Below are 22025 nucleotides of genomic sequence, written 5' to 3' on the forward strand. Positions count from 1 at the left end.
CCCCAGTATGTATAATACATACAGTGGATTAGAACTTGACTGCATTGGTGTTAACTCAAATTATGACCATGTAATGACATTCTTGCAAGATGCAAGGTAACATTTTGACTGAAAACAAGCCATCAAAACAATTTAGGTTTTCATGTGCAATCCAAACACATGCCCTGGATGTTCCTCCAGATGCAGGCAGATCAACTGCACTGCCTGGAGAAAGCAGGTCTGCTTCTGAGCTTTGGGGCTTCCTTATGGAACAAGTGGATTCTATCTCCACCTGACCAGTCAAGTTACCTCAAATCTCCTTTATGAGCAATATGTTCCTCTATGCTACAATACTCAACTACTTGCAGCCCTGTAGCTGTGCAATTTCCAGATCTCTGCTTGGACAGAAGATAATACATACAATAACAGCCCTCCTCCCCTTATTCCCTTAGCTGCCAACATTTTACATCTATTGCTTGGATTCACTTTTTGTAGTGAATCCAACACTATTGCTTGGATTGCATTTTATTTCTTCCTGGTTTAGATGAATTTAAACACTCTTTACACACCCAGTAAATCTCTTTTATAAGCAGCCACTCTAAAAATGAGCTTTTACTTCTAAAAACTGTTAAGAAAGCATGATGTTATCATCTCTTATTAATCATTTACAGAATAAACTGAAACAGGAACCTGGAAGGATCAAGTAGAAATAAAAGTTGACCTGCTGTTCTTATGTAGTCTGACATCATATTTTAATCTTTCTTTGATTTGTACAGCCAAATGGGAACCAATACAGTTCCAAAGAGCTTTGTTTTATTTATACCCAAATTATCTTTTCAAAATATGCCACAGGTTTAATGAATCTATGAGCAGGACAAAGACGTTTCTATATTCTGGAAATGAAAATTCAATTTTGATAATGAAGCACCCAGGAACTTAATCCCAGGTCAGCAATGAAGAACTTCCCTGTGAGGCAGCTGACATAGACAAGTGAGACCTAACAAAAATACCAGAGAGAAGAAGAGGAAGAAATTTTTTTATCTATACTAAAGAGAAAAAAAATAAAGTTAATATAATTTTACCACCTATTTCTGAAATACTGTCTGACTGGTTTGATGTGAGAACCAAATTCTGTTCTCAGAGGGCAGTGAGGCAGTGGCACAGCTACCCAGAGAAGCTGTGGGTGCCCCATCCCTGGAGGTGCTCACGGCCAGGCTGGATGGGGCCCTGGGCAGCCTGAGCTGGTGGGGGCGCAGCCCTGCCCACAACAGGGGATTGGAACTTGGTAGGCGTTAAGGTCCCTTCCAGCCTAAGATGGTCTATGATTCTGTTATTTAGGCAGGTATTTATAAAAGTGGAAAGGCAATGGCATTGTAGATCTATACAAGGATAACGCTTTGTTTAGGATCGATCCCTTTGAAAGTAAATATAAATCTACGTTTGAGAAGTAAATTAATCTATTAGAGCATCTGCCTTCAAGCATCTTTACTAGCATACATTTCCTTCATACATATAATTTTTTCCATACATATACACGCGTGTATATCTGTATGACACATATAGGTATATGTTTTATACATACATATGTATATTTAATAAAATGTATGTTGATATATACATGGAGTAATGCCAAACAAGATCCAAAGAGAAGACACTACTTCAGGTGCAGCGTACCTATGCAAGGAACTTCCACACAAAAGAGTGAGGAGAAAAAAAAACTGATTGGAAAAAACAACTTCAGTCAGGGAAAAGGCAAATTTCCTTACTTCTGAATAGAAATTTATACTAAAATGATTTCATTTATTTTTTTTAACACCCGTAACTACTACTTTTAATTACCACATAACTAAAAGAGACTTCAAACAAGAAATAACACGCTGGAACACCTAGGTGCAAGTGATAGGGATTGTTGTCACAAAGCTGAAAGAATTCTGAGTCATCTCTTTACTTGCACAGAGCCAGGAGGCCACTGAGAAATGCTGCAAGAATGTCTGGGGCATCCAATCAGATGCATAATGGGAGGTGAGTACCCTCAGTTCTTACCACCAGTGAAGTACCAAGCGAATTAAGAGAGACACCTGCAAGTAATCAGTTAACTCCTGGGCATGTCAAGAGCCATCAAGAAGAAAACAGCTTCTAAATAAGGAAACTTTACCTACTAAAATGCACGAACAGAGTTTTTTCTTTAATCTCTTTTCTCCATTCCTATACCCATGCAGAATTCAACCCGAAAGAGCCCAAAGAGCCCAGCAGAAGCACTTGGGCACTCCAAACAGGAACAAAGGTGACAAGGGTCCCTTCCCAACTCAAAAGATTATATGATCATTTATCTTACAGAAGCTTTTGCCATCAGTCATGCTGGGCTGTTTATTTCCAAAGGCAGATATGGTAGGAAGTCTTTCACTTCTCAGTCTATATTTAGCAGAGGACTCTTCTTCCCCCAGAGGCCTCAGCTAGAGTGCATACTGCGTGATGACCATTTTTATTCAAGAAGTCCTAAAAGAAGATTAGGAGGAAATACCCATTTAGGCACCACCATTTTCAACAGCCAAGCAGAATTTCCATACCAACTCCTTTGGGAATAACATTTTCCAAACAAGCATTCAGTTATCTGAGTTAAAAGTGATGCCAATCCAAAAAAGAAAGCACATGGCATAAAAACAAATTCCTTGACAGGAGGTTCTTGCTGACAGCTCCAAATATTAGGCAGGAACTGCTTCCTATTCCTTCTGGCCATGTAAAGGCTCTGAACTGGCACAACAGTAGCTTATGCAATTTTGGAACACAACTTCATGAAGTCAAAAGTGAAAGAAACAAACAGAGCAACAATGAAAACAAGCCCTGCTCATAGAGGATGAGTACATGACAGCAACAGATAAGAAAAAAGAAAGAAGTAAAGCAAAAAAATCTTAATAGAGAGAATGGAAGCACGTGTAACAGAAGCTACAATAAAGAACCTATATTGCACACACTTGGCTTCCCATTCCGTCTGCCGAAGGACCAAAGAGGGCTGGAACACCCATCCTATGAAGAAAGGCTGAGGGAGCTTTGCTTGTTCTGCCTCGAGAAGACTCCCGGGGGGCCTCACTGTGGCCTTCCAGGACATGAAGAGAGCTTATAAACAGGAGAGGGACTGAATTTTTACGTGGTCTGATAGTGACAGGACAAGGAGGAACAGTTTTAAACTAAAAGAGAGGAGATTTATGAGATGTTAGGAGGAAGTTCTTTATTCAGAGGGTGGTGAGGCGCTGGAACAGGCTGCCCAGAGAACCTGTGGATGCCCCATCTCTGGAAGCATTCAAGGCCAGGCTGGATGAGGCTCCAGGCAGCCTGATTCAGTGGGAGGTGTCCCTGTCCAAGACAGGAGGTTGAAACTGGTTGGGCTTTAAGGCCCCTTTCAACCCAAATCATTTTTATATTGTGATTAAGCAGTGCCCGTCCCACAGGCTGTGCTGATGTGCTGCTGCTCACAGCGACAACCTGAAGCAGGAGCAAGGAGCCCCACTCTGCCTTGCCTGACCTCGGGCTTGATTCCTCATAAGTTTTCATGCAGGTCTTACAATGCACTGCTGTGCAGGTGCACGGGGACACGGAAAGTCGTATTCAACTATAAAACAGAGGTACATTTGACTTTATTTACCAGCCATGAAACACATCCCTGAAACAGGATTTTAAGTTTAAACAACTCCTTCACAAAATTAAACATTACTGAGCACAGATGTCTAAAATGCTCACTGCAAGCAGCAGCAGCAGAGAGCACACAAGCAATGCAGCTGAACCAGATCTGCTGAGAGTGTGCAGATCCTCTTGGAAGGCAGCACTTACTGAACTGGAGTGGATCAGCACTATGCACAAAATATGCCTGCAGGAAAGGACAGGAGGAAGATTTTAGCAGAGAAGCCTGTAGCTGCTGCAGCAGTCACTGTAATGCAGTCCATCCTGCTAAAGATTCCACTGTTTTTAAACAGAGCTTCTATTAAAAAACAAACAAACAACAATCAGATAATTTAATTAAAACATAACCTCATTTTTGCTTAAGGACTTCAATATTGTTTAAGGACTTTAATTATACTAGCCAAGACCACCTTGCAACATTATCACTCCTAAACTCAGAGAAACTGTAGAATAATTTATGGTTAGAATGCTTTTTTGGAGTTTTTTTTCCCTACTATCTCCCATACTACAGATAAAAAGCATCAGAAGAAAAATATTAAGACTGCAAAGTCAACCAGTTCAGAAATGCCAGAATGCTGCTAACTTAAGCAGCCTTCATTCAAACCCTTACAGCTACACACTTCATGACACTGCCTCCTATGATACCATGCCTTGTCATATTTTTCCATGTGTTCTTCCATGGAACACAACCAACAGCTCTCTGTGAGTACTGCTCAGTGCTCTGCATGTGCTAAATATTCAAGAATCGGCCACTCTCTGCCTTATTTTTTGTAGTTGACATACTCCAACAGCTCTGGATATGTGTCTGTATTACTGCAGGCCGCCGGCACGATTAACTGATTGTGCATGATCACAGAAAGATGGAATTCCTGTGCTCATATTTTCCTTATGCAGATCACAGGAATAAGATGGGTCTCCCAAGTCATGCCAAGCATCTCTGTTAAACATGGGAAGCACCTGGTTCACGTCAGGAACTGCAGTGCAATGAGCCCCCTCACCTGATGTCACTTACTTTAAAACCACTGCACACAGAAAATCTACCTTAGGTGCAAATGCATTAAAGAAAGAATTGATATTTTTCAATCCTTTCAATATTTAAACACTGGACTGTAATGATTTTTAATCCATTTTATGGAAATATTTTCAAAACAATATAATTTTCTAATGAATCTTTCTATTGCACTCACTATTAGTGGCTAAGATGGAAAGCAACATCACAAAAATAGACTTAAAAAGGGTGAATTATGGCTTTTAAATGCATGTTCTCCTCTGTAAGAATGACATGACAGTCAGATGGAAAACATCACTGAAAAGCTGTGTGCATCTGAATAGATACAAACAATTACTGTATACCTCAGATAACAGTAATTACAAGATGATGCTGCATGACATTACACTATTGTGCAAAGGAAAAAGCCAGCAAGTGCAAAATAGACAGGTATTAACTGCATTATGAGTTAAGAAATGTATACGGCAGCATATTCTTGGCATAAGATTCAAGTAGGAAACTCAGGAGATGCTCATGCCAAGCAGGTTTTCAGCTGTTTCCTAATGGAGAATAATGTAATAGTTCAGTTCCCCGCATTCCTCATCCCTTCTCATGCAGCTAAGAAGTCACCAGAGACTTTTATCCCCTAACTTAATTTTATTTACTGCTTTCAGCATAGCTTGTGAGGTGCCTCTACTAAACATTTTACAGTGCTGTAACACCGGTGTGCACAGTTGCTTCAGAAAATTTTCGTGTGCTGGGTCTCATCTGAAGCAAATGACAGTATTAAACAATGCCAACTGCCACAGAACACTTCTGTGGGCATCCCTCAGACTGCATTCCTCTTAGGAATCATCCACAGTGTTCTAGAGAAATGTTAGGCCTATCAAGAACAAAAGTTAAAGAGATCAGACATGTTTTCCCTTCAATTTTCATGCTCATGTATGACTGAATGTGCAAGTCATGACCAAATGGTCTCACTAATAAATCAAGCCAGGTGACTTCAGCTAGGATTAACAGGTCTGCAGGAAGACAGTCTGAGGGTCAAGCTTTAGCCCATATAAAAATGCACTGAGATTTAATTTATTTCAGGAATATAATAACAGAATCACAGAATTGTAGGGGCTAGAAGGGACCTCTAGAGATCATCGAGTCCAAGCCCCCTGCAAAGCAGGCTCCCTACAGCAGGTTGCACAGGTAGGCATCCAGCGGGGTCTTGATTATCTCCAGAGGAGACTCCACAACTCCGATGGGCAGCCTGTTCCAGTGCTCCGTCACCCTCCCTGTGAAGAAGTTCTTACGCACATTTGTGTGGAACTTCCTATGCTTCAGTTTGCGGCCATTTCCCCTTGTCCTGTTGTCATGTGCCTCTGAAAAGAGTCTGGCCTCATCTCCTTTGCCTCCCGCACCACCTTAGATATTTACAGACATCAATAAGATCCCCTTTCAGTCTTCTTACCTCAAGGTTGAACAGACCCCTGTTTGCTCAGCCTTTCCTCATACGAGAGATGCTCCAGGCCCTTTATCATCCCTGTGGCCCTCTGCTGGACTCCAGGAGATCCCTGTCTTTTTTTTTGTACCAGGGACCCCAGACCTGGACACAGTACTCCAGATGAGGCCTCACCAGAGCAGAGTAGAGGCGGAGGATCACCTCCCTTGACCTGCTAGCACTCCAGGATGCCGTAGGCCTTCTTGGCCACCAGGGCACACTGCTGGCTCATGGCCAGCCTGTCATCCACCAGGACCCCATGGTCCTTCTTCACAGAGCTCCTCTCCAGCAGGTCATGTCCCAACCTGTACTGGTGCATGCAGTTATTCCTCCCCAGGTGCAAGACTCTACACTTGCTTTTGTTACACCTCACCTGATTCCCCTCTGCCCAACTCTCCAGTCTGTCCAGGTCTCGCTGAATGGCAGCACAGCCTTCCTGTGTGTCAGCCATTCCTCCCTGCTTTGTATCATCAGCAAACTTGCTGAGGGTGGGCACTATCCCCTCATCAAGACCACAGAAGAAGATGCTGAACAAGACCTTATAATGTAAGATATATCAATGACCATAAAGTTCAGTACTACAAATTCAATGATTTTTTTTTTTTTTTTTTTTAGCCTAGCAAATATCTCTACAGTTGTTGACTGTGTGTCAGTGTGGACGTTTAAATATCTCAAATCTATCTCATGGATGTTCTATCTTCCATGAAATCATTTGATAAGAATGAACATCTTACAATTCCTTGAGTTTCCGTCTTGTTGCTGCACAATCTACGAGCAATATGAACTCCAAGAAATACCCACTACAACCACATACACAAAGCTAAACTAATGGCTAGAACAAGACTACCACAATTTCTAACTACTACCCAAGGGCCCTGCTTAAGTTCCTGGGCTCTGCAGCAGTATATAATACACAGTCAGGTACAGTAAAACAGCAGGTATGGCTTAACAAAAAGCATGAGTCATGTCTCCCACTGGAGTTCCCAGACTTCAGAACTTTTGTGAATCAAAATTCCCCTACCAGTTTCATGCCAGGAACACAAACCCAAGAGCAGATTTCTAGGAAAGCACAGTACAGAGATTTTTTGTGAATCACTGCCACACCAGGTGTTGGTGACTGCACTATTTATCAGCTGCTGTTCCTTAACTAGGAATTAAGAAATTAATTAGACAACTTTGTGCTGCTGCGTGACAGAAAAAAGATCGGCATTCCCATTTTACAGCAAGATATATTAAAATCATTCTGATTTTTGCAAATCATTATCTTTCCCTGAAAGGTTTCAGAGTATTTATTTCACAAATGTTAACTCTCATAGAGGGACATGAAGTATACCCTTTTGTGCCTGTAAGCATGAAATGTGGCATCACCCTATCTCTAATTTCATACCTACTGACAGTTCCTTTAGAACCAAAACTTTCTGATGTGCCTGGTCTAAGCCCATCAGAGAGAGAAAACGATTCAGTCCATGTAGACATCTAAAATTACACCTGATCTAGTCAGACTCCTTTTGTCATCACTGGGGAGAAAAACACCTATCTAAAATACAATAAACACCATCCCAATGCCAAAATAAAAAAATAATAATTCTGTAGATCTTAAATACGTTACTGTTTCTTGGTGTTCTTGCCAATGCATATTTACTGAACTATCCCCACATCTTGCACTTGAATGTCAAACTGCTCAGAGCAGATGATATTTTCTGTGGTGTGTTCACACAAGTGCCTAGCACAACAGCTAGCATTCACAGACACTAGAATGCTTGAAATAAAACATGAGCTGAAAGGAGGCTAATGTTAAACACAGGATTTCAAACTACTTCCACTGTTGAGAATGACAGTTCTGCATGCTAATGGCATCATTTCCACAAAAACAAACAACCACACTGACTAAAAAATACCACAAAAAGAAGAAAAAAAAAACCTTACCAACCAACCACCCAAAAACAAAAACAAAACAAAAAACCCACAGCCACAACAGACTGTAAGGTTTTAAGGAATGAGAAAATCTACGCTCCGTTTCATACACTGATAATTGCCCACAACGTGAAAAAAGTAGAATTTAATTTTAAGGTGAGCTTTATTTGCCTTAGGGACACTTTTTAATCTCATTTTTCTCCCTGAAAAAGCTTTATCGTATTTCCACCCTACGTCACTACAACCATCATCAACCCTCACTCTTCTTTCCTCATAATAAATTTTTTGTGTCTGTATACATATATACATACACATATATGTCTGTCTGCATTTATATTCATGTGTGTGCATATATGCGTATATATACGCAAGTCCCTCTATCACTGCAAGTCTTTCTGTTGTCTTTGGATTAGTCTTCTCAACTTTGCCCAATTTGCTCTCCAGTTTTCCACAAACATATACAAGAAATACTTGAGCCGAGGTAGTTGGGCTTGTTTAGCTTGGAGAAGAGAAGAGAATGCTCTGGAGGCACCTCACTGCAGCCTTCCAGTACATGAAAGTAGCATACAAGCAGTTAAGGGGGAACAACTTCTTACATGGTCTGATAGTAATATAACAAGGTGGAATGGAAAGGAAAAAACTAAAAGAGATGAGACTTAAGTTAGTCATTAGGAAGACATTTTTTACTTAGAGTGGTGAGGCCCTGGCACGAGGTTGCCCAGAAAGGTTGTGGATGCCCCATCCCTGGAGGTATACAGGGCCAGGCTGGATGGGGCCTTGGGCAGCCTGATTTGGTGGGGAGTAGCCCTGCACACTGCAGGGGGGTTGCAACTAGATGATCTTTAAGGTCCCTTCTAACCTAAACCATTCTATAACACAGACACTACACCATGGTATCACACTCAGACATCACTTCTATCATGACTAAGAAGTCATTCTAACTTTTCTTGAAAAGGTTTGCACCAAAAAGGGCACATATTTGCGTATCTGGTCTCCAAAAATATTCCCCAAATAATGGAATTCCAGAAAACAGTTGCCCGTGGTATCAGCAAAACCTGAATTATTTGATGTAAAAAGATAAGACCATGTATACATATACTGGATTTGAGTATTAATAGATCAGTTGTAGTTTTCCACCTTGCCAGTGGACTAATGAATTTTTCAGCCAACCCTTGTAGGTTTTTTGATGCAAGTTATCCTTATTCTGATTATATTAATACCTCCAACATTCTTACATTCAGGGTAAACATTTCTGACCAACTATCAAATATTTTTGCACTATTTTCCATTTTACCATCTCTGCTAAGCATGAGATAGGCCTGTGTTAATAGCCACACTGCCAGTTTCTAGCCTTAATTACTGCTTGTCCTTAGCATTATTTTTCTCAGCCTGCATCCCCCCACAGCATAGTGACTCAGAAGCTGAGAGTTGCAGCCTTAAAAATAGGAAAGAAATAAAGCAAGGAAGTCAGAACACACCTGCTCTGCATCTGAGAGTGGATTTAGTTTTGATTCACCTGGCCAAGTGAGGCTTTCCACACTTGCATTTGCTAAAGCTAAAGACAGTTCTGACTGTAATGTTTTTTTCAATGTTTATAAAGCTGCCAGACCTATCACTTTCCACATTTCTAACATTAAAAAAAAAAATCCCTAAGTTTATTTCAGCCAAAATAAATTCTGCTTCAGGAAAAAAATATTCTCCTATCTCCCCTTAAACAAATCTCTTATCTCTGTGCTTTGCATCAAGGGCTTCAAATTCAGCCAGTTAAGCACTCAAATCTGTTCTCAAAAACTGCATTTTTCCCCACAATAAGGAGAAAAGACATGTCTGACAATACTAAAATAAAGATGAAAGATCAGGTGAAAGACTTGAAACAAGAGAATATTATTCAGCAATACATTTCTCCCTCAGACACAAAGCCAGTATCAACTTTCTTGTTTCCCATATAAATGTTACAGTAATTATCATCAACTTTCACAAAATAGCAGAATGGACAAGTAGTGAACGTGTCTTCAACTAAAGAAATGCATTTATTCTGCCTAATAGGTAGAATTATAATAATTATTCGTCAAAGTCAACTAGAATTGACTGAGTTCTTAGATCTTCAATATAAACTCAACATTTAAGAAGAGAACGAAGCTCAACCATTAGAGCAGCATCAAAGGGAAACTAAGTCAAAGCTGAAATAATACCGCTGACAAATTCTGTTAAATTTGGACAACTTATAAAAGCCTTCTAGTAAAAAGCAAGTTGACAGAGTCAGTAATAAACTGATTAAGTCTTAGCAGCTTCAACTTTCTAATATTCCATCTGTTCTGTACATGTGCCAGTCTGGGCCTTTGCCAGACACGAACACTGGGATGTTCTTTTGTATTGTCAATGACAAGTCATCCCTGCTATGCTCTGTCAGCAAAGAACCAGTGCCTGTTTGAATGTGGAGGCGACAATCTTAAAACTCTGTAGGATATGATTAACGCAGACAGCCTGGTAAACAGAAATTTAGCTTGCTGGTCATGAAGAATAGGCTATACAGATGAATAAATGGGAATGGGACACAGGAATAAAGCCAAAATATTATATAATAACACCACTAAGGGAATCAGAAAGTGACAACTTTTGGAATACCTAATGAGAAAGTGGAAACAGAGCACAATAATTTTTTTTTTTTAAAGTCAGACAAACAACTTTCAAAATGTATGTGAATATTTCAGAACGAAGAATCTTGCCAAAGGATCTGTAAAAACAATAAATGATCGAGCTGTAAGAGGCACACTCAAATGTAACCATCTTCTTGCTATGGTCTCTGCATGGAGAAACTCTGAACTTGCATGCTTCTTCATGGAAGAGTCAAAAGATCTGTTTCAAACAGAAGTGCTGGTAGAACTTAAACAAAATGCAAAACAGCAAATTGTCAAAATGAGAAGTTACTTAATCCTAAAACTCTGAAGGAACAATTGATGCCGCTGAAAGATGTAATAGTTCAACTACTCAAGAACTACACAGAATGGCTGAGGTTGGCAGGGCTCTCTGGGTCCATCTGCTCCAACCCCTGCTTAAGCAGAGACACCGAGAGCAGGGTGCCCAGGACCCCATCCAGGCAGCTTTTGAAGGTCCCCAAGGAGATTCCATTGACAGCCATGCACTAGGGGACTGGAGAATTAAAAGCGGGGAGAAAAGACTATGTAGTGGCAAAGACTGTTCTGTTTGTGTGTGTGTTTCAGTACCAGAATCCAGAGACGTTTCTCTTCCTCATAACAAATGAGTGTTTCATGGACACTAATACCCTTAGCTTGACAATTCTGGTGTCAGAGCTGTGTCTCAGAAGTGGTGAGTTTGGGGAAAGAATATGTGACAACTCCCAGATTTCATGTTTGTTTCCAGATAGCATATAGGCTACTGTTAAGTAGGATTAAAAAAAAAAAAAAAGGCAAAAAAAGGCAACACCAGTTTAAAAGCTGAGTAAAATAGCAAATGGAAGTGTTTGGATCTCACCTGTATTAAGTACGAACCAGTGGAATCTGCACTGGAACTCTCATTTTGTATCGTATTCTGTTGGGTGATAGCATCCTCTTTCTTTCGCTCCTTCTGCCCTGCTTCATCATCTTCATACTCATCAAGGCTCTAAAACCAAAAATATTCAGTTATAAAATCATCTTTTTATGTTGCTTCACATGCTTTTCATATTTCATAAAAATTCATGCATCAGTGAAGAAAGTCTCAAAGATTAATTTTAATTTTTAGAAAAGTTTAATTGAATTTTTAATGGATCTTGATATCTCCAGTACAAGAATTAAGTTTGACAACTGCTTTTTCTTAATTACAAAAAAGAAATAATCAAGATTGAACTTGACAGAGCTCTACGCAATGTAGTCTGAGTTCAGTGTTACTCTTGCTCTGAGCAGGAGCTCGAACTGTACCTTCCACTTGAATGATTCTACGATTTTACAACCCCGTTCGTCCTAAGCAATAATTTTACCTCTACATAAATGATCTGAAAGAAGTACAGAAAGGCAAAAATAAAGAAATAATTTTACTCTCAACTCAATAGCTGACATTTTTACTTTTTTTATTTTACATGGTGAGATAGAAGTTTCACACTGAATCATCCACATTACCTTTGTTCTCCTTGACTTTCAGTTCGTCCTTGAAAATTTATTGTCAGAAAATAGTCATGTTAAAATCAGCCAGGCATTCATATAAGTTAATAATAATTTACACAAATGTGTAATCGCTTGCCTTTTCATACCACATTTACTGAAACGCTGAGTTCAAAAGGACTACATTTTTAAAGCACTGTCTGCTAATAAATGAGATCCAAAAATACTATAAGAAGGCAGAAACACTGCCCTTGTGCTAGCTCCAATTCATACTGAGGCCAGGGCTGAAACAGCTCAGCCAGTTTTGCACCAGGTCAGTTGCGTCTAGATTGTATGTATGAGCTTAACTTACACAAATTTACAGAAAGTATTTGGAAGACCATCTTGAGGCAGACATGAAGCTCCAAAACCATTTGTCCACAACATTGCCAACTGCTGGCTAGCACTCGGTGTTAAAACGCCACCACAGCAAACAAACCATTCTAAGGCTTTTGAGAAAGCTTCCAGATGAATGTGCCACAGCTTGAGAAGCAGAGGGCAACAGAGGTGAATGTAAAATGATTTGAATTCCAATTTCTAACGCCCACAGAAGATAAATTACTAGCTTGAGGCTTAGATACTGACAATCCTTCACTTCATCTTATCTAGAAGATACTAGAGTAGACAAAAGCCTACACGAAGAATGCTGAAATGTAGCATTTTTGTAAAGAAAAAGGTGTTATTTAGTAACTGAAAAATCACACTAGTGTATAGCAAAGTAAACTTGGCTGCTGCAAAGCAAGCATTGTGGTGACAGCAGTGTTAGAAAACAAATTAAGAAGGCACACATTCCAAAAGCAAACATAAGCAAACCCAAATAATGGCTATTTAAGTTCTCTGAGTACCACCCAAGGCAGAATCCTAATGCAGTTTCACCAGTGTACTTTTAATCAGCATCTTAATGCCATTACTGTAGGCCTGCCTACTTTTATCACTAGGGAATGGCACACTTTAAAGGTTATTAGGCTGAATCATTATACACTCAAAAATATTTTCAAAAAGCGATCTTCTCACATTAAATGATTATAAAGCAAAAATATTTCACTCTGTTGTCTCAGCTCCATTATTAACAGAGGGCTTAAAAAAACAGTCATAGTACATTCTAGGAGCTGATTTTTAAACCAACATCCTCCACCTTTTATAAACTGTAAAAATGAAAAGTTTTGGTAACATAAACTTCACTCTGTATCCTATTTTATCCCACCATCCTGGTAGCTCATTCTGAAGTCTCAGTACCAGAAATAAACCTAAGCCTCTGCCACAACAAGAAATGGAGCCATCTTCTGCTCTTCAAAAGCCAGCCTTGTTCACAAAGAACTACAAGGTTCACAGAAGGTCTCACACGAATTCAGACTAGTGTCAGGCAGGTGAAGAATGATATTCTATTTGAAAAGCAGAAAAAACTTCTGGATTGTTCTTCTATCCTCCAAGTTGATCCTGTACAGAATTAAGAGCTCAGATAAACTCAAATGAAAGAGAGATTCTGAGAGGAAGTGGAGAAGAGCAGCCTCTAATAAACCAAGGAGAAAATCAACAGGATGAAGAAGAGAACAGTTATCACTGCAGACACTGAAAAAAGCTTGAAATTTTCAAGGGTCTGCATTCTTTAAAGGGAAGCATAAAACTCAAATTCCAGTGCTGTAGGAACAACAAAAAAAGTCTTTGTAATGACCAAGCAGACACAAGTGCTCCTTTCTTCCCCAATTCTGTCCTTCAGATCCACACCTCATCAGTTTTTTTCTAGAGACCATAAGCATCTCACAGAAATACTTTTCCCTGAATACAATTACATCTCTGAGGAAGAATGTTCTCCTCTCTTTTCATATAATATCACCTGGTACCAACCCCTCTCTCAGGGTTCTTGGACAGGAACAAAGTGCCATCATCTGACAGGAAATCGCCATGCACAGAATGGTAAAATCGGCACCGGCAGTCAGGATTTGCCAGGCAGGCACATTCCCGCTCACCTTCCTCCTCAGGAAGGGCAAAGAAGGGAGCAGGCTGACAATCAGCACCATCACAAGACACTCAGAACATCAAGGAGTTCATACCACAGTTAAAGGCTTCCTTCCCAAGCACGGAACAGTTAGCTGAGCAACTGACGTAAACACAGGTCGGAGAATAAGGCCACTTCTTTGAGGGCCTGCTCCCACCTCAGCTGACATCACCAGAGCAGGACCCCGAGCAGGTGGAGCCCAAGCACTTTGTGTGACAGCAGGGACGTCCCTTGCCCACAGCAGCAGGAGAACGGACTGAGGTGCAAGCCTAACCCATTAGATAATTCCCCCACCAGCTCCCTTCCCCCTGCTTTCTACTTTCCTGCTAGGCACATACCATTGCAGATTCTTATTTTCCATTAAAATCATCTGAGTTTTGTACAGCAGACATTCAATGTGACATTCCCACATCTGATCTTAATATAGGGAATCCACAGAAATTCTTTAGGTTTTCTAGCATTTCAGTATATGTTTGAAGCTGTAGTATAAACATTTTTCTGTAAACCTCTAGTGTGGAAAATACAAGCAGAGTAAGATGCTTTCAAAAGGATCAGGAGGATGAAGGAAACAGCCCCAAAGACAGCCCTACATTCCAGCACACCGCCGGCCCGCAGCTGAAGCAATGCAGTACAAAAACATCTCAAGTGGTTCACTGGGTTGCTTCCTATGAACACTTGAGCATCGCTAGCAACAAACACGAACTGGTTTTCCTCAAAAGAAACAAGCAGCATTTCTGAATCTAAGAGATCAGCCTCTGAGCGGGCAAAAGCAACTCTGGGTCACAGCTGCACTGATGCAAAATGTCCCTGTCCCCATCCCCCCCTGCTGCAGCACCGTGCCTCACAGCTCTGGTAGCAGAGCACCTATCTGAGAACTTCCCTGATTATTTCATGAGAAATCTCTCAGGTTGGTTTCAGCAGTCCTGATGAGCCCAGGTTAATTTCCCTGAGCCAGATGCGAGTGCATCTGAGCTGTTTACTTCACCCAGCTCCCGGGATGGCTGCAATACATCAGATTTTCAGAAACGATGAGTACTTGAGTCAGTAACATTTAAACAGTCCAGCAAGACGTGCAAGCAGAGATACAGAGTCAGTAAAACTCAGTTTGTGTTCAACTTTGCATTTGGGCAATAAACAGAATGTCCACAACATAAGCACCATCGGTTACCCTGGCATTTCTTCAGCTCCTTGAACACGCTAACAATTTAGGAGAAGAAATAAATCTGTTTCCTCCCATTGCACTAAAACAACCCCGAACAATTTTAAATAAGACAGAGAAGATGCTTTCTGTGTTTACAAGTCTGAAGTACATTACTGTAACTTCTTATCAAGATGCTGGAGAAGTGCCAAGGTTTCTATTAAATTTGAACATTTCCTAAAAAATCTTACACAGTGGAAAGGCAAGAAAAGATAAAGAATTCCTTTTCACTGCACGAAAATGTGACAGGACAACTGACTATAATGAAGTGCGTTTTGGGAATCAACAGCACTTATCCCTCAGCTGACCATTCAGAAAAGCCTGAGAGTTCTCTGCAAAGAAGGTTATTTCACACATCGCTTCTTTACAATCACTTTTCTTCCCACAGCACGGAGAACCAAATGCTTTCTGTCTTTATCACACAGAGCTGCAGTATTTGCTAAATGCCACCCTCCCATCTCTGCACACGTCAAACCTTACTGTCATCATCCTCCAAAATGTACCCCACAAAACAAGCAAAAATCCCAAATCAAAGTGATTTGAGAGTAGGTAACATTTCTACTTCAGAACCAGAAGTATTTATATAAAATGGGCTTCGGGTAATATAATCTTATATTGGAACAATAGTCTAATTGGAAAAATTACATCTTTTTTACTACACAAGCCTTTTATCAAGCCTAGCCTGCCTGAGTGTTTTTCTTTACATCTTGAAAAATCTCCCTTCAGGGGCAAAAAGAGCTGTAATTCACAGTAATTAACTAAAAATCTACAAACAGCACTATGAGTATGGATTACCCAGAAAAAGATATATATATTTTAAAAGAATATTTGACCTTAATTGTCACGTTTTTAAAAGAGTCCAAAAAAAGGATACCGGGACTCAAACACCTTACCTGAATGATCTCTATACGCTTCTGAAAGTCTACGTACCCAAATGGAGCAGTCCAATGTCAACAATTAGTGTGATAACAAGAACAGATTTTTAACCCAGAGAAGGGATAAAGACAGGAATCTTTGGTATCTGAGATCAAAAGAGACCCCAATGCAGCAATGGGTCAGCAAACAGCAGGTGGGCCAGAACACAGCTGACTGCAGCCCTGGGATGCACTCCTCCCAACCACTCAGCCAACAAAGAGCAGCAGAGGGACAGGCGTTGCTTGGAGGACACAGAGATGCACATCTTGCTCCAGAGATCTCATGGTATTCATGATTCAACGTCACATCTACATTCTGTCTATCCTCTTCCCACCCAAAACAAGAACTCTGAAGTATACACTTTATATACTCAATTCTACTCCAGACCAAATACAATTGGTATTCTTTGCCTCAACCCAATAGTTTTAAAAACCCACTTAGAAAAGAGGGAGGAGAATGGACGCAGCCTTATTTGTCTGTATCAGAGCAAAACAACAAAGTGTTTTGAATTCTTTTCAAGTTAAGTAAAACATCAACTACATCAAAACCAGAATGTCAATTATTCCTCTATCATAATAACAAAAAGCAGCTATGTTTGCAGTTTGTTATTCAGCAAAATACACTGTTTGGCCACCACTATCTTCAAACATACCACAAGAATGAGTTCAAAAGTCAAATGTTTAACTTAAACTAATCGTCAAAAAATCCTTTATCACAAGGCTTGTCATGAATGATTGGTGGAAATGCTCAATTTAGCTACTTAGTACATGATATTAATATTAAAGTCACTGAGTAAAATACCAGGGGATACAAGAGAAAATGGAGGGGGAAAAAAGCCATCTAGAATTGCTTGAATCCTTCTAGAAAAGAGAAAAAGGTAACAAAAATGAGGAGTGAAAAGCTATCAGAATTGAACACCCATGTATTTAGTGCTACCCTTGAAGTTAGTTAGCATCTTAAACCTCCTCAGATTGATCACCATCTCAGAACAGAAGCAGAACTGACAGAAGATCAATACACAAAAGTCAAACTGCTGACACCTCATTCCATGGGGAAATTATTATATAAATAATCACTCGTCCAAAGCACCAATGCTCTTCTCTTAAAAGCAAAAAGGAACAAAAGCCAACATAAAATAAAGGAGCTAGAAGAAAAGCAGCCTGGACCTCTGCTTGCCAGTGGACGCACTCCATCCCACCTCACTTCAGAACTACAGAGCCCAAACTTCAAATACAGCACAGCTTTATACGCTGGAAGACTGAAACCAAACACCTTCCTTCCTTTTCAAATTTTGGCTGCAATCAGATTGCTATTCTTCTGTTTAAAGCCAAAACGAGGAGAGAAACAAACCTGAGAGAAGACCAGCACGCTATTTTCAAAACGAACATTTCCTTTTCATGTGAAAAGGGGATGTGGAAGGCACCTAATTCTTGTTTTCTTCCCTCAATTAAATACGGTATTTCTAAAAAGAAATAAAGATGAGATCGGTATTTGAGGAATGTTCTAAAAGGAGACCAAACAGGTTAATGTGTACCATGTTTCTAACTATCCTCTTAACCACGCAGTTTGTAGCAATTCATACCCACTGTCAAGCTGCATTTCGAATGGCTTTTTAAAAACGCAGTACAATGCCTTTGCAGGTTTCTGCTCTCCTGCTTACCAGGTTAATTGTCATTTTGCTTTTTCCACCCAGCTGCACCTCATTCAGTGTTTAGAGACAGCGGCTGTGGGATTGGTCACACTGAACAAAGCCAGAGAGGCTGCTGACAACCAAGTGCGCACAGACAAGTTGTGACAATAGACTTAGCACCAGAACCAATTCCAAGGGAAAAAGAAAACTGCAGCACAATGCTTTTTAGAGACTTGTGCTGCATTTCTAATCTGCCAGTGGGATCTTTTGAATCCTTCGAAAAACTGATAAAAATAGCAAGCAGTTTTTCTTCTCTCCCGGTTGTTTACTTTCGTCTTAAACTGTTTGACCAGAGGGAGGTGAGGATGCCACTCTTAGCTGTGCGGCAGAAAGGGAAGAACGTATTGAAAAGAATCACACGAAGCAGGACAGGCACATATCTGGTAACAACTGTTAAATCTGATGCTCCACACAATAAATAAGCACTTTCGAAGCCCCCATAAGCGATGTCAGGAATAGACAGAACATACTGACAGAAGCCACGCGGGCAGACAAAGCACATCCCCAGTGCTGGTATCTGGTTGGATGGCAATGCCCAGGTAAGTTCAAAAGAGTTAAAGGTGCTGCTGCAGCCAACGCTGGAACTATTTATTGACAAAGGACCTCACAACCACAAGTGAATCCTAGCAACAATACCGTGAAGTTGGTTCCCAACCTAGACTTCTGAGATCACTCTTCAGCTCTGCCATTTGGAAAGAAGGTCTCCTCCTCAGGGGCTACGTAAACAAATTTTTTGTATAAATCTTCTTATCAGTGCTCAAGGCTACTGGCAGAAATCCTGTCTAGGTTCTCATGGTACAACTCCACATCCTAACAGTAGGAAGGTCTTCTACCACTAGCATTTGTGCCCCATATTCTTTGTGGAAACTGAGCTCAGAAACCACAGTTCCTCTGTAGCCATACTTTAATTAAGTCACCACATAAGGGAGGTAGTTTCCAGATAGCATAAATAGCAGAATATTAATAATGGCTTAATATCTTAAAGATCTGAAACTTACACAGGGTGTTTTGAAAATCAAGTCTGTTATGAGTGCAAGATGAAGATCAGCTGCCACAGTAATGCAGCAGAGAGCATGAAACCTCCCACCCAGGCAGCAGCACTGCACACAGCCTGGAGCCAGCTAAGTGTTTGTGTGTGTGTGTGTGTGTGTGTGAGTGTGTGTGTGTGAGTGTGTGTGTGTGAGTGTGTGTGTGTGAGTGTGTGTGTGTGAGTGTGTGTGTGTGAGTGTGTGTGTGTGAGTGTGTGTGTGTGAGTGTGTGTGTGTGAGTGTGTGTGCTCAGCTCTTCCCTTCCACAGGCCATGTGAGCAACTAGAGCAGCAAAGGACACCTCCGCTTCACTTGTTCTGAGGCTTTTTCTTGATCTTTCTGTCACTGTTAGAGTGATCTGCTTTATTTCCATCACAGCATTCACTTCAAATCATGACATTTTGATTACCAGGGCTAAAACAGTCTTCCCCTAGAAGATAAGGAAAATTAGGGCTTCAGGATGGGAGCATGTGGATTGGCAAGACTTCACCACTCGAGAGCATTTCATACACACACTAAGCCCACAGAACAGTACAAGCAGGTTCAAGTGCTTCAGTAAAGCAACAGCGTTTGCATATGGTGACCTCAGAACAGCAAAGAACATGCACAGACACAAAAACAGATCAATCTAGGTGTGAGGAAATGTGCGGTAGGATAGTGGGGGGGATGAGTCACATCATAAAGCTGGTTCAAAACAACTGCACTCCCTGGAGCCCTACACTACCCTAACTCGTTATGGTGTTCTGCAGCAAAGCAGACCGGAATGAGGCAGGAGTGAGTAAAGCAGGGAAAATGCTTGACAGATAAAACAAAGCTTATTCTTGGAAGTGCAAGTCTGTACAAAAATACATATTCTTCCCTTTTTTCTCTCAAATTTGTTGAGTGGATGACATGGGTTTGGGCTTTTTTTTTGTTTGTTTGCTTGTTTGGGTTTTTTTTTGCAGTTATACTGTTACTCACACATAGCACAGTAGATCTTGGCCAGGTATTCAGGAGCTGAGAGGTTCTTTCCATGTCAACAAGTCTACCCTCTCAGGCTGGAGGGCTGAAGCAAGTCATTAAGGTCTCATATAAAGCACTTGTTACCTTGATTTAAAACATGAACTGTGCATGTGTATCTTAACTGTGTATCAGGACTAAAGGCTGAAGTCCTCTTTTCTGAACTGCTCAGAAACACACTGGTTAAAGATAGTTGATAAAATTGGCTATATGCAGACAGGGATCCCTGAACCTGCCCTGTGCAGCACATGGCACAGCATAGCAGTCTACTGGTAAGGGTCTGGGTCATCCACATGCAGAATAAAAGGGCCCTACAGCTCCACTCCATGCCCTGTTGAGCACAGAGAGCAGGAGGGAAAGGTTAAGACTGACACAGGAATTAACATGCATCATCCTCTCCATGGTAACTGCTCATATGCATTGCTTTCTGCAGGCCAGTCTGTGCCTGCAGTGAATACAAGGTAATCCTAGCCTGGCCATGCCCAGCAGAGGGAAGGTGAGCAGCCTCCCTGCTCCTGAGGCAGGTCCTACGGAACACGGGGAAAGGAGCTGGTGGGGGCTGCAGCAACCTCCCACACAGCCAAATCACGCCTTACCTCAGTGAAAAGTCTGTTTCTAAAAGCCAGGGGCAGAAAACTTCTTCAGCTAAAATAATGCTGCAGAAGGGGTACTGACTTTGTAGGCAGAAAAAACAAGCAACAAATACTCCAAATCCCCCAGCCACTCGCACTGAAAACTAGGGTCGAACAAGAGAGGAAGCACCAGTGGAGTCCAGACTGAGGAGTCTGCTGTTCACGTTATTAAAACGTGCTTTTAATTTCTCAGACTGCAGGCTAAAGCCTGTAATAATGTCACTTGGAGAACAGAAGACTGAGTGAGCATCTGAGGGTGAAGAGGAATGTTTTCACAGGCGCAGTTAGTAAATACCACTGGCTCCTGCAGACATTCTTCCTTAAATGGACATTAACATTGCATTAGGTTAGAAAAAAGCCTCCTGGCCCACCACAAGCGATAGGCTAGCAATTGACCTTTTAGCACCTGCACTACAAGATACTAAAATTAGTGGCAGGCTTTGCATACACAACATTAATTTTTAAGAACAACCTAAAACCCTTCCCCTCCCCGACACATGATTTTCATCTGTAGATTTTGAAGCGTAAGGAATCCCCTGATCTCTCAAACACTGTAACAACAACGTAGAAATAAGAAGTCTCTCTGCCTATTTATGATCAACTGTATGATCAACAGACAATTTAAAGAAAGGAAACTGTTCTAAAACTGAACCTTCACCCAAAAGTAGAGCCAAACTTTATATGGACACTGAAATAACTCTGCATTACTGTGATTTTATTTTTATTTCCTTTTTTTTTTTTTTTTGTCTTTTTCACATGCCACTCCATAATTGCTCTCTCCAGCCAAGAAAGCAGGACTGCTTTCCTTCCACTATGATGCCTAGCAGCATGAGCAATAGGGGCTGAGGCACCACAGCAGCGCTATCCAGTCGGCCACACTCCAAGTCTCCCCCTTTCCCAGTTCTACCTATGGGCTTCTGCTAGTCCTCTGCACCCCTATGTCAGGCAAGCCACGTCAGGGTAACTCACTAACAGAAAGCTAACCCTATAAAACATCAATCATCTTGGCAGAGCTAACTACAGGATCAAACACAGCTTGAGTCAGTAGGGGTGAGGCAGGTGGGAGCACGTATCCACAGCAGCCCTGACACGGAAACGCTTAACTCTCACAGGGCTGAGGTCTCAGCAATTCAAACTAAAGAATTGCTGAATTATTCACCTAAAGCCCATACTCATGTACTGGTAGGACATGACTCAAATCAACTACTTTGTGATTCAAGTGATGCCCCTGGTAATGGTAAAGGCTATCTATTTCAAGGTAAAAAAACACCTGAAACCTCTCCTGTGGACATGGATCATGGTGACTTCTTCAGCCTACAGTTTGTGAGACCTACCCAACACTTTGTTCCTTTGTAACCTGCACGGCTGCAACCCCTGGAAGGCGCA

General features: G+C 41.0%; 1 protein-coding gene across 1 annotated transcript in view; it reads right to left on the reverse strand.

Moving 5' to 3' along the window:
* The window catches only part of PAWR (pro-apoptotic WT1 regulator), a 73059-nt gene that overhangs the window by 23498 nt on the left and 27536 nt on the right, over positions 1 to 22025 (reverse strand). Inside the window, exon 2 of the mRNA XM_015283263.4 lies at positions 11538 to 11666. Coding sequence (XP_015138749.2) covers positions 11538 to 11666 — 129 coding nt within the window. The remainder of the gene's footprint in view (positions 1 to 11537; positions 11667 to 22025) is intronic.

This window comes from Gallus gallus, chromosome 1, assembly GCF_016699485.2.
Source record: "Gallus gallus isolate bGalGal1 chromosome 1, bGalGal1.mat.broiler.GRCg7b, whole genome shotgun sequence".
NCBI classification, from domain to species: domain Eukaryota; kingdom Metazoa; phylum Chordata; class Aves; order Galliformes; family Phasianidae; genus Gallus; species Gallus gallus.